Here is a 14,437-nt window from a genome sequence, read left to right on the forward strand (position 1 = left end):
TGAGTACTAATCCATCATCCGTATTTTATTTTGTTTGATTCATTTTCTTACGTTATTTCATTTCTGTACTTAGGAGTAGGATAAGTAAATCACATTCCAGTCAGATTTGGGGTAAAAGTTAGAGTCGAGAAACCAAAAAACCATAACTTTGGCAAAAAGGCCATAAGACTCTAAAATTTTGAAAATCTGACCAAACACAGCTGAAATTGATTCAAATCACAAAGTGGTAGCACCAAACACTAGGAAACACTTGTCAGAGGGAGCAGACAAAATTTCATCAGATTTGGCCCAGGTACTACGATCGTGATCGGTGTACCTCAGTGTCAGAATTATTCAAGATTTGACATGTGCCTTTCTCATAAGATTCTAAACAGGTTTCTCTAAAGCAACCACACCCAAAAACATCAAAAAGCAAGGAAATCAGGCCACTTGGGTAAAACTAGCTTGACAAACCCAGAAACTGCAAAATCTTGACTTTTGGTGATCCAAATGCAAAACGATTTAGGGGATAGCCTTAAAACATCAGTGTCTACAAGCATGCCAAATTTGGTCTAATTTGGGCTCCAAACTACGATCGCAATCGGTGTACCTCAGTCCCAGATTTTGACCAGATTTCATCTGTGGGATTCTTAGGTGTATACAAACATAAAAGTCTAAAGGACCTAGGGTCAAAAACCACAAAAAACAGGTCAAAACCACTGAATATAGATCCGAGTAAAAAACTACTAAACTGGCATAGAAATTGACTTTCAGTAGACCAAAACACATCAAAACTGAGAAGAAAGCATACATAGGGATAGCCTGTACACAGGACAATCCCAAATAGCTTTCATTTTCCAAAACAAACACCAAAATCAAGTCAAAATGATAAAATTGGGAAAACAGACACATCCAACCAAGAAATGGTAGAAACTTGACTTTTTTGAGTCCAAATTCAAAAAGATTTGGCAGGTAGTCTTAAAATAGCCTAGTGAACAAGCTGGTGAAGTTTCATCCTATTTGGGCCTTGAACTACGATCGCGATCGGTGTATCTCATTGCCAGATTTTGACCAGTCTTTACCCACACATACACCTAGGTTATATAAGATACCAAGAGTTTTCAAAATTAAAAAAAAATCACAAAAATAGCCAAAAACAGCAGACAGTCAGGAAACCACTGCAGCAGACCAAGATGTGGTAAAAATTGTGTCTTGTATAGTGATAGCCAAAGCGCTATCCATCTTGCGAAGAACTCAGCCTTTCATTCAAGGACAAAGCACATTGAGGTGAGATATCACTTCATACGCACTCTTTTGGAAGAGGGACAACTAAAGCTAGAAAGGTGTATACAAGTGAAAATCCTGCAGACATGTTTACAAAGGTGATCAACAAGGAGAAGTTTAGCTTTTAATCATCTTCAATCGGCATTCAAGGATAAGAAGCCAGAATGGAAAGCAGTCACAGGTTTGGTTTGGATATCAGTCTCCAAGTGGGAGATTGTTAAGTATGGAGCCTGATTTACCCTTGTAATTTTCTGTGGTAAAAGTGCACATTTGTAAGGCCCCCATTATGAGGAGAAGCCATCGTGCGTGAAGGAAAATCACTCGCCGGAATATTATGGCCCGACGGCGGCCGGAAAGTGGTCAGAAAACAACCGTTAGTTGGCCGGTGGCCGGTGGTCGGAAGTCAATGGCCGGTGGCCGGTGGCCGAATTCAAAAGCGGACTTGTCTTCTCAAGGGCGGCCACACATGGGCAGATTGAAGGGTCCGATTTGGACTTATCTACACAAGGGCGGCTACACATGGCTGCCTCTCATGAGAGAGGGAAACCCTTTTGGTCTATAAAAGGAGGCCATTTCTACACACATTTCATAGTGTGAAGTTGATGCAACAAGGTGAGTGTGAGTTGGTGAGAGTGAAGCAAGGCGGGAGCTCCATTAAGGGTATAATCCCTTTGTAAACTACTTCTTGTTTAGAAGTACTAAAGCCATTGAGTGGCTACTTTCCCGTGGACGTAGCCCACATTGGGTGCACCACGTATATCGTATGTACTCTCTCTCTCTCTACTCTATAATCTACTCTATGTAAATCTGTCTCTCTCCATTAAGTAATCTACTCAATTATCTATTTAGCTCAATTATCTATTTAGCTACGTCTTATTTCCTAACATGATATGGTGAGCCAACATTTGAAGTCAATATCCTCACACACTGCTAAAAGCGCAAGCAGCTAGCTGCACTAATGAATCCGCTGGCTTGATTACTTGAGGATTATAACCATCATAAGCTTTTTTTCCCTCATGTCCAATTTGAAGTTTAATCATATTTCTTTGCCCTCTATCGTCTGCATTGCCAACAATGTAATGTACCCAACATTTATCCATATAAGTCATTTCAATTATTTTGCAAATTAATTGAGATTCTCAATTTTGTGAGTCATCATGAGTTTATCAGAGCAATTGGATTGAAAATCGGGTTGAGAATCCATTTATTTATGATCTTTCTTTATGTGGAGCAATAAGTTTATGTGGGAACCTAATCTATGTGTGAAGAAAAAGCTTAGAGATAGTATTTTTAGGAAAGAAAGAGAGGTGAGTCAAAATTAAGATACTTCTTTCTTTCTCTCTTTCCAAATAGAATGGGAACTTGTAAGTATAGAGCTTTTTAGAATCGCCCATAGGATTCGCGTACCCAAATTGTTTAATTTATTATTATTATTATTTTTTTAGAGCCGCGACGATGCGCGAGCTTTCTCCTTCTCCTATTCTTGAAACCTCTCAGTATTCTTAGCACCCCCTAGGGCCTATATAAAGGACCCTTCTCCTCTCACTTTGAACATACACATCTACAGAAGCGGAAGATCTCTCGCAACGACGCGCCGAAGGAAGCCTCTCTCCCTTAACCTCTCACCTTCAAGCCATCTCCATCTCCAATATTTGACGTGCCTTCACCCGATTTGTGAACTCTCTCTCTCTCTCTCTCTCTCTCTCTCTCTCTCTCTCTCTCTCTCTCTCTCTCTCTCTCTCCAACAACGTGCTTTTCTTTTATCCATTCCGAAGCTATGGCTCCGAAACGTGTAACGCGAAGTTTTAAGGAAGCCCATGCCATTGCACCACCAAGGAAGGTGGGAAGAAAGGTGTCAACTCCAAACGTATCTTATGCGGAAGCATGAACCAAAGAAGAAGTCGAAGCCGTACAAACTCTAGCACATGAGTTAGCCGCACGCGCTTCAAATCCAGTACGACAAATTTATAATTATGCATAGTTGACCGATAAGATGAATTTAGACCTTAGTCTAAACCGACCGGAAACGTGATTGTTCAATCACATGAAACAAGCATATGTTTTCATAGATTAGTAAAAGAACTGTTTGATAAATTGTCACTGTTGTTGGATTGTTATTGTTTAATCAATTGTTATTGTTTGATAAGCGGTTTCTGATTGATATGAAGAATTGGTTGTTTGATGAGTCATTTAATGAGAAGAATTGTTGAAAGAATATATTTTGTCCTCACGGGTAGCGGAGATTAAGATGAGGCTATCAACTCTCTTTTGTTCCTCACGGTTAGTGGGATGCCTCGGGGTTAGCAAGATGCCTCGCGGTTAGCGAGATGGAAAGGTTACGCGATTTGCGGTTAGCGAATAAATCCTTTGCAAAGGCTCTATTGGTTAGACAGAGAAAGTCCGCGGGTAGCGACAAAATCATGAGAAATCTAAAAAATTGTTGTTGTTGAATAATAGGGTTGCCTTCATTAGCATTGTTTGAATTGTTTTGGTATTGTCTAAAGGGCTATATAAAAGAACCTGTGTTTGGAATTAATTAAGGAACACTGTTTGTATATGTAAAACATTGTGGAAAAAAGTGTGCGTGTGGGGTGGAAAGTGGGGAATGGCTCAGGTTACCAGTCAAGGATGGGTGGACTTGATTAGTCGAGTACTTTTCACTTTGTCTCAGTTAGTTAGAGATTTATCCCATGTCATATTTTGGATTTAAGGATGGCGGCCGTGCCTCTTGAACGCGGGGAAAAAGGCGTTGTTTTTGGATCGTTAATATGTGAAAGGGATTTCTTCTCTTATAATGTAAGATCTAAATTCCATAGAACCTTTAACCTCATCGACCTGGCTTGTGGCGTAGGGTCTTGTAACTATGAATACATCAGGTGGAAGTCTTCTTCTCTTTCGTTGCTCGTATCCTTGCTTCGCATTATCGGAGTAGGGTGTCGTCAACGGATTTAGAGGATAAAGAAGGCTATCTTCCAAGTCGCCCCGATCTTTTAGGATGGGGACTTACAGTTGGTATTAGAGCCTAGGTTAAAAAGATTTAATTGGCTACTTCAAGCTTCCTCATGTGCATGGTTTTCTATCCCATTATGAAACTTGCAGGGATATTACAATATGCCGATTGATGTGTATCATAGTTATGGTTGAAACCTCTATTATGTTTGCTCTTGGAGAGATCTTTTGTAGACTACTATATGACATTTTGATGACTTTATGATTAAAAGATTGAGTTTTTTTCTACAAAGACATTGTTTGATTGGTAAGTCATGTAAGTGAGTTTTTGTGTAGATTGGATGACCCATGACTGGTTAAGTCATGTGATTAAGATAATCATGACTGGTTAAGTCATATGATTGAGTTGACAGATTGGATAAGTCATGACTGGTTAAGTCATACGAATAAGTTTTGACGGACTGGTTAAGTCAAGATTGGTTAGGTAATGTGATTGGGTTTTAATGAATTGGATAAGTAAGGATGGATTAAGTCATACAATTGAGCTTTTAGTGGACTGGATAAGTCTAAGTTTCGAAAGTACCCCATTGATTTGAGTTATTACAAACATTGATCTACACTCAAGGGAATCCTCAAATCACTTCTATGTTGGAAAACCCTCAGAACAATGCTCTCTATACGGAGATTCAGAAGAAGAAGTTGTTGCTCAAACAAATGCAACCACTTTCTTTTAAAGGAGAGGGTGATGATATTGAGAAAGAAGCAGAAGTGGCGATAGCTCGCTTGCTCTCGACGGTGGAGTTCGATCGCGGAGTTTCACGGAGAGCGATTTTAGCTTGAGGGGCATTGTCTTTGGAGCTTAGGAGCTTGGTGTGGTCAAGCTTGGTCGAGGAGGCGGTTGCGGCTTCCTTGGTGAGAGGAGCTTTTGAGCTCAGTGGAGCTCGTTAGAGAAGTGCTCGGCGGAGGAGAGCTTGACATTCTAGTGCTTGGATGCTGTTGTGGCAGAGATCTTGCGTTGGAGCTTGCATTGATAGGACATTGCATCACGCAGAGTGGAGCAGGAGCAGGTTCAAGACTGTGTGCAACTCGTTTTGGCCATTTTCGGGCTCTAAAACGCAGTTTTTTGCATAGCTTCGTCATACAGAGTCAGATCTGCATGATACAGGAGTCTAGGTCAAAGTTTTGGCATGCTCCGAACACGATGGTGATGTTTATTTTCTGAAATTATGCTTTGAATTACAGCAGGTACAGCAATAGGTTTATTTGTGCACTTTCGGGTCCCAAAAACACTGTTTTTGGTATATCTCACACACACGGAGTATTTTCTGTAGCAACCAACAAATTCATAGTTGTACACAGGTTTTTGGATATGCATTTGTCCAGAGAGCCACTCATGCAAGAGTGAGCTATGTTGCCATGGTCTTGGCAGTTTATGTATGCCATATATGGATTTGTGTATTTGTTTATGGCTAAGATTATTTGAGATTTGTCTCAATTTATAGAAGAAACTCTGTTGGATTTTATCCAGGTTCTCGCCATAGCTTCTACGTATCCGTAGGTTGCTCTTTGACAGTTAAGTGGTTGAGTTTACTCCCACTTTGACAGGTGATTTTCAGTCATCATTTGGTTGGAGTTTGGAGTCACTTGTGTATGCCCTTGTGTGCCGTATTTCCCATTGCGAATAGCGACAGATCTTGCAAGGTTTTGCGAAATGTTGCTATAGTTATCTGGCGGACATTTGGTCATCGATTGAAAGGTATTTTGGCAGCAATCATCACTCACATGTATGTCATTTGCGGTGCCGTTGAGTGGTACTCCGGCAAGAGCGGGTATGCTCATATGTATGACTTTGTGAGGTGATTCCGGTCGAGTTTATTCCCGGATTGGCCATTGTGTCATATATTATTGTCTCTTTGAGGTTTACTGTTGAGATTTTGCTCCAGTTACAAAGGAGACTGCCAAAATTTTTTCAGATATTTATGCGCGATTGAGTCATAGACTTGTGATTTTGTGCAAGGTTTTGCACGGTTATTGGTGCAACTTTGCATCAGGTTTTAAGCCAGATTTGCAGACTTTTGTTGATGCGATTCGAGCCAGTTTATGGCTGATTTGGTTGACATTTGCTACTCATTGTTGATTGCTCTTTTGCGAGCATTATGGCTGATTTTTCATTTGACTTCCAACGTTATGGTATGACACAGTTTGATGGTGTAGATTTTGTTGCTTGGAAGGAACGTATGCTCATTGCATTGGCGGATTTGGGACAGGATAAACCCTTGCATGGTTTATCAGCGAAGCCCAATTCTATGCGTGATGATGATTGGCAGGATCTTGATGAGTTAGCCATGTCTACGATTTGTTTGCATCTGGTTGAGTCTGTTTACTGGCAGGTCTCGAGGGAGACTACAACTCATGCTTTATGGCAGAGTTTACATGCTATGTACGCGACATCCATACCTACAGGGGAGTCTAGTCCCACTTCTAAGTCCATGGGAGAGATTGGTCCCACACGCAAGTCTCGACGGCATAGAGACTTGACATGTTGGCATTGTGGACATAGAGGGCACATTAGGCGTCGATGTTTCAGGCGTTTGAGACAACGGAGGCGACAGATGCGTGATGCAGATTTGGGCATGACAGATGCTAGTGAGATCAGTACGGTGGTTACTGAGTATGCTTGTGACGGCGATGTCACATTTACATCTAGCTTGTCTTCAGACGATCTTATGTCTACAGATTGCACATTGTCTTCACAGTGGTTACTAGATTCAGATGCTACATTCCATGTCACGTCGCATCGTGAGTGGTTTAGCACGTTTTCTAGTGGGAGACTTGGTTGTGTGCACATGGCTGATGGTGTTGTGTATGACATTGAGGGTGCAGGAGACGTATGTTTGTCCTTGCCCAGTGGTATTAGATTTACCCTACGTCATGTGTGTTATGTGCCAGATCTGAGACGGGATTTGATCTCAGTCAGACAGCTACGGGATAGTGGATGTCGGGTATCGCTGCTTGAGCGATCTTTTGTGATGCATTTGGGTTCGCTAGTGATTGCGAGAGGTGCCAGGAGTGGTACAGGTTACCCATTGCATGTGGATCACTGGAGAGACGGTGTTGTCTCTGTGATCATGCAGCCAGGTAAAGAGCGAGAGAGCAGGCGAGTCTCTTTTGCTCATGGGTTGCAAGATGCTTTGCATGGAGTGTAGAGCAGTGACCTTGTTGTGCAGGTTGCATCTACGGATGCACAGGTAGAGCGGGACAGCTCTAGTGAGTCACAGCAGGATGAGTCATCAGAGGTGATGACAGAGATGACTCACATGGATGCTGAGATGTCAGCTATTGTGGAGTCATTTCTTGATATGATTATGCCAGAGCTTGATGCAGATTCAGGACAGATGGATACTCTTGGTACACATGTGATATGTGGTGGGCACGAGGAGTCACTCCAGAGCTCGAAGTCAGAGTGCCATGGTCTCTATGATAGGGGACAGGATTGCCATGAGTTGAGTTCTGAGTTGGAGGTGGCAGAGGTTGCCAGGGTTGCCTCAACGTTCGGTGTCCTCATGTACGAGATGCTGATCTCGAGGCCCGACATAGCAGCTGCAGTGGAAGCATTTGCAGTAGGGTTGATTAGTTGTTCGATGACTGATCTCGACATAGAGCATAGGGGAGGTTTGCAGGTATTGGACCGATACTTGCAGGAGTGCATGAGCTCTTGTAGACTCTTTGCAGAGCTTGGAGCTAGCTTTGTGTGGCTTCCTCAGCGGGACGTTTGTCTATCAGTAGAGCCGGATGCACTAGCTCATTGAGAGTCAGTGGGCATAGGTTGAGAGAATATCTCACCTTCTATTAGTTGTATACTAGTAGATCTTGCTTAAAGGCACATTGGCCTTTAAGTGGGAGGTTGTTGGGGTTAAGGCCTATGTGCCTTCACCGGTCGCCCAGGTCATGGGCGCCCGCCCACTGTTACCCTATACTTATAGTGAGTATACTGTATAGGGGGAGCGGCCACTTTCAGTCTCCCCACCCATATCTGTGTGTCGTGTGTCGTGTGTCTCCTTCTCTCTCTCTCACTCTCTGTTTGTGGTGCTCCCCGATCCCCTTCAGATGGAAGTAGCAGCAGTCGGGACGGATGGTGTTGGTGATGGTGTCAACTGTGAGGAGATGGGTGCAAGAGGTGGTGCAGGAGTGTTGCCGATTGGCTGTGCATGAGAATGCGGGACACGAGGAGGTGGATGGGCGATGAGGAAAGGCCTTTTGATGGTGAAGGGAGGCTCAAGATTGTTCCTAGAAGGGTGGAAAATTTGCATGGGTGTGTGTGTGGGTGAGGCCATCAACAAATATTGATGAGAAAAGTGGACTGGTGATGAGAATGTAGGGTGCAATGGTGGAGAAGATTTAGCTGAAATGTTGAATTTTTCATCAAAGACAATGGTGCGGAAAAAGATAAACTTGTGATGGTCTGTGATATAGAGGCGGTATTCCTTGATGCCAAAGCAATCACCATAGCCAACAAAATTCATGCGTTGAGCACGTGGTGATAGTTTTGATAGAGGTTGCATCACAAGTGGGTATGCAATGATGCCAAAGATGCGAAAGTGGCTGACCATGTCAGAGGGTGTAGTAATAGGATTGCGGGTGGATGGAATGCGGTTTTGAATGTAGCACGTAGTGGCGGTAGCTTCTTATCAGTAGGTGTCTGGGAGGTTAGCTGAAGAAGCATGGCACGAGCAACTTCAAATAGTGTGCGATTCTTGCACTCGGCACAGCCGTTTTGTTGTGGGTGGCCGGTGATGGAGAATTCATGTCGAATGCCAACAGAAATACATAGATCTTTGAATGCATGAGAAGTATTCCCCACCATGATCTATGCGGAGAGTTTTAATGTGGCAGCCATGTTTAGTCTCCACTAATGCCTTGAATGTGCAAAAACGAGAGAACGTTGAGGATTTCTTGGCCATGTAGAAAGTAGTCGTGTATTTTAAGAAATCATCTATAAAAGTAAGCATATACTTATTGCCAGTGAGGGAGTTGATGGGCAATGGGCCACAAACATCAGAGTGGATGAGGTCGAGAGGTGCAGTGGATCGTGATGATGCAGTGGGGAATGGGACATGATGTGCTTTAGCAAGAATGCAACCCTCACAAAGTGTGGTGCGAGTGAGGTGCTTGGGAAGACCTAGTGCAAGTTGGCGGTGAGTGAGTTGGTGAAAAACATATTGAGAAATATTTCCTAGTCTATAATGCCATTTGAGTGTGTTTTCTTGTGTTTTTATGGATGATGCTGATGCATGTGCAAGCGATGAGTCACCCAATGGATAAAGACACCCAATTTTGGGGACCAAAGGCGTGACATACTGACCATCTTTGTTTAGTGCCAAAATGTGGCAGCCTTCTCGCATGAATTTGATGATGATGCCATTGTCGGTTAGCTCGCTGACAGAGACGAGATTTTTCTTGAGACCAGGGACATAATATACATGAGAAATAGTTGTGTGTAGGCCATTAGGTAGGTTAATGACAGCATCTCCATAGGCTTTGGCGAGCTGGATGTTGTTATCACAGGCATACTTCTAGAGGGTGTTCTAGATAAGTGATGTTGGATAGCCAGTGTAGGTGATATGTCATATGATGGGTGGCGCCCGTATCAAGTAGCTAGATATTGGGATATGAAGTAGCTATAGTGGTGGCATATAGTTGCAAAGGATAAGATGGGCTATCATAAGTAGATATGTCAGCATAATGAGCTTGACCATAAATAAAAGGAGATGGCTGGCCATGGCGTGGCCCCCCTTGAGGGTAAGAAGGATATAGATTAGGGTGAGAGATAGGACGATTACCTTGATTGCGTGTGGGATTGCGTGGTTGCCGACAGTCCTTGGTGAGGTGTCCAAAGCGATGACAGTTGGCACATTGCTTTTAATTTTGGTGATTGTGGTGGCTTGAAATTGCGACTTTCTTCTAGAATTATTGTGTTGTCGAGGAGGGCACGAATGTTGAGGGTTCTTGCCATTATAAGGGAGTGAGTTTCTTGTCATAGTGACAAGTGTTGTGGACTAATGCGAGCTGCTAGTGTGGTCGCGAAGCGTTTCCTCCTGATGGATCTTGGCTACAAGATTTTGTAGCTGCAAGTTAGTCATGGTTTGACTCTCCATGATGCAGGTAGACAAGCCAATAAGAGCATACTTTGAAGCTCTTCAGGGATGGCAAGCCCTGAGATAAGTACTTCATCTAGAAGTATTTGCCACGTTGGAAAGGGGGAAATGGGAAAACCACCAGCACATAAACTCGATGCCTCTATATAGCTCAGTGGAGTCTCACAACACCCCTATCCCCTAGAAAACACACATCTAGATACACAATCTGCAAACAACTAATGCCCAAGCCCGACCAAACCTGACTAGATAGATCTGGTTGCAAAGCATGTTATGATAACCTCCATATAACACTCTAGAGCACCATGCAACATATAGGAAATTCAATAGCAATAGATACTAAAAAAACCCTACCGAATCTTTGACACACCTGTTTGTCCTCAAGCTTGCAGACTTGTACACACCAACATCCGTATAGAAAGCATTTATACAACCATCACCCTTGGGAGATATACATATACGAGACCATATTAGACGAGACAATGAGAGAGAAAAATTGAACAGTGCAAGGATAGAGGACATCAAAATTAGATAGAAAACACTTCCAAAAAAGGGCTACCGCCTTCTTCCTATGCAACTTCCAAAGTCAACCCCTGGCAATTTCTTCCTGCAGCACCACCTCTTTTGGCAGCCTCCCTCGGCCTCCTCATGCAACTTGTAGCGCCCCCTTCCTCATCTTTGGATATGGCAGCCCTTCCACCCCTTGACTGGCAGCCCCTTGAGGTCCCAGACCATGCTACTCCCTCTCTCACCTCGTGTGACCCCCGGCCACCTCTTCTCCCACTTGCAACGCTGCCCTCCAGTGCTCAGGCCCGCCACCACTGCTGTACCCAGTTGGTGAGACCCCTCAGCCCCTGGCGGCCCTTCACTGTCCAACCCCGCCCCTCAAGGAACCTTCTACGGCCTCTTGATGCCCTGGCGGCCACCATGATGCAGCACGCCCCTGCTGTAGCCGTAACTGGCGGCCTCTTCAGGCCCCCTCAGCCTGTACTGCAGCCACCCCGTGGCTCCTCTTCGTGTAGCCACCACCACCACACAGACTCTCGGCCCTCCTTGCCAACTCTCCTCCTCCCGTGACTGGCGGCCCCTTGTGTTTGTAGCCGGCCCTCGAGCGGCCCCCCGTCTGCAAACCTCTCCATTCTCATGCGCCCCCCAAGTGGCCCTTCTCACCCCCTCGTTCGCTCGTGCTCCCCTCCAAGTGGCCTCCACCACTCACATGGCGTTTTTTTACCTTCACATTGCTCGTCCACTGCTTGCAACTCGCCATCTTTTTTATTAATACCTTTTAAAAGCTTTTGGGCTTGACCCCCTTTCACACGCCAAACATAGCCACCTTCGGTCGTGCTACGAGTGAATGCACATACCAGAGTATACCAACTGAAAGCAACCACATTGCTTGTTGACGAACATCAAGCGTTTAGTACCTAGCATAAAAAGAATCCCTCAATTGTCATGCTTCGATTAGAGGTTCCCAACACGCCTATCACGATTGTTTGTTCCTTGGAGCTTGATGCGATATCCAATGGATGAATGGCATAGCACCTTCACCCGAGCACATGAAAAACTTTGAAGCGTTGACCTTGATCACCCATCCAACATAAATACCACAACTGCACCACCTTTAAGCTTCTTGATTCATATAGCTCAAAACCCACGACTTTACTTGCAAAGGACCGCACTTGGCATGCAGACCACTGTGAGGCCCGGCTCCAAAATGCAGTTGAGACCTGCCCAAGCCCGATGTCATCAATATGTCTATTGCCATGCACCTGCTGACTGGCTTCTCCCTGTGTCAACCAAAACTGACTGCAGCATCATTGTCCACCCCCTCGTTGAGCATTCATGCTCAACCACAGTATTAATTAGGAAAAATAATTCTGTATAGAGAGAATGATATAACATAGATCTATAGACTGCATAAGAAAAATGATAGTGGCTATATAGAAAGGATAGATATAGAGAGAAAAGCATCTACTATTGCATCACCGGCCAGGGTCAAATGGAAAGCTCACAGCTCCCCAAGCATGACAGAGTCCACCTGGATCAAATGGAAATCCATAGTCTCTCCCAAGCATAGTGTAAGGTCCACCTGGATAAAAAACATGGTTTTGATCATCGTCATCCGTCTGTAAAACATAGGCAAGTACTCCTTGCTTTGCACTTGTAACTTTGTCAGCCAACCAGTCTCGTAGAACTTCATAGCAACACCCTTCAAAAAATTGTATACATGGACCATTTCCACACCCAAAACAAACCTGCACACCCTGCATATCTTCTGCATCCTATGTCTCCCAGCCATCGGTTAGCGAGCTCTCCATAGCTTCATCGTCTTTGAAAAACACAACTTGTAGCAAGCAGCATAGTGGTGCTTGCATAACAACCTTTATCAACAGATCCATCAGCAACATGACACCAACCTGCGGCATCCGATCATCCAAAAGAAACATTGGCAAAACCTCATCTGTAGGCTCTTCAAGCGATAATGGAGCAGGCACACAACCTCGCATATCTTGTATCCTCGCCATAGCTTTAGCAACCAAAACCTGCGACTCGTCATCAACATCGACCACCGGCTCATCGAACCCCCAATCATCTTCATCAAGACATTCTTCTTCAGTCAACATGGCCTAACCACCACAAGGCACGAGAGAGGATTGTCCAACCCCCTAGTTTTCGCAAATTGGCTCTTCACCTTCAACCTACTGTTCTTTGACCAAACTATCGACATACATAACATCATAGGTCTCATACCTTGAGAAAGCAAACTCCGTTTCCCATGTGCTATCTGTATCCAAGGCACTACTATAGCTCAAACACAGCTTGGATTTCTCCACAAAGCTCACTGACTTTGGCACTTCAGCTATCTTCTCCCTTGCTTCTTTTTCATAAGGCACTTGGTCAAGCACATCAGGCGGTACTCGGTAGACTTCTCTTTGCAACTGCTGAGCCCTGGTTGGCACTTCTTCTACCTCTTCTACCCTGGCATCAGCTTCACGTGCTTTGATCACATTCACATCAACAAAAAAAGGATCTTTTACCTCATGATGCTCTTCAATCTGTTTGGGCCTAGGTCCACTGGCTACTATTATTGCCGATTGTATCAATCATACTTCCATCTCCTTCTTCATCTTTTGGCTCTTTGCTCTGGCAACTTTGACGGCTTCATCATAAGTGCTTGGATCTTCATATTCCACCCTCTCACGAACATAGGGATGCAAACAGGATAGAAACCTTTGGAGCTTCAAATATCCCGCATTGGTTGCTTGGGTAGCAACAGCCAAATCCCCCCAATAAGCTTCAAATTTATCAACAAAAGCATCAAAATTGGCACTTATGTCCTGTTGCAAACCTTTGATCATCGCATCTGCTTCCGAAGTCGACACCACCTTTCTATACCTTTGTAGAAATTGCTCTCGAAATCCTATCCAATTTAGCTTGTGCACATCTTCTAAGCCATCGAACCAAGCTTTTGCTTTACCTCACAACTCCAAAGGGAGAGTCTTGAGCTTCGCTTCATCACCTGGCATCCGCAGTATTGTCAGCATAAATAGCTCAAAATCGGCTATCGAATCGTCAGCATCTCCATCTCCTTTGAACACTGGACCAAACTCCTGCTTCATTTTGACTCAGGAGCACCTTATTAGGAAGCAATCAGTGGCTCCTCAGGTGGGGGCACCACAAGATGGAAACGGGGAAATGGGAAAACCACTAGCACATAAACTTGATGCCTCTATATAGCTCAATGATCTCACAACACCCCTATCCCCTAGCAAACACACATCTAGATACACAATCTGGAAACAACTAATGCCCAAGCCCGATCCCGACCAACCCTGACTAGATAGATCTGGTTGCAAAGCATGTTATGATAACCTCCATATAACACTCTAGAGAACCATGCAACATATAGGCAATTCAATAGCAATCGATACTAAAAAACCTCTACCCATTCTTTGACATACACCTATTTGCCCTCAAGCTTGCAGACTTGTACCCACCATCATCCGTATAGAAAGAATTTATACAACCATCACCCTTGGAGATATACATATACGAGACCATATCAGAAA

At 44.0% G+C, this 14,437-nt stretch overlaps 1 protein-coding gene across 1 annotated transcript; it reads right to left on the bottom strand.

Moving 5' to 3' along the window:
• Positions 1 to 10,776: 10,776 nt before the first annotated feature.
• Positions 10,777 to 13,009, bottom strand: LOC147430632 (uncharacterized). Its single transcript, XM_086493226.1, has one exon. It carries the CDS (start codon positions 12,989 to 12,991, stop codon positions 12,650 to 12,652), a length of 342 nt encoding a protein of 113 aa, XP_086349352.1. The 5' UTR covers positions 12,992 to 13,009; the 3' UTR covers positions 10,777 to 12,649.
• Positions 13,010 to 14,437: the final 1,428 nt, after the last annotated feature.

The sequence above is a fragment of the Adiantum capillus-veneris genome, chromosome 21 (genome assembly GCF_014529385.1).
Source record: "Adiantum capillus-veneris isolate H3 chromosome 21, ASM1452938v2, whole genome shotgun sequence".
Lineage (NCBI taxonomy): Eukaryota > Viridiplantae > Streptophyta > Polypodiopsida > Polypodiales > Pteridaceae > Adiantum > Adiantum capillus-veneris.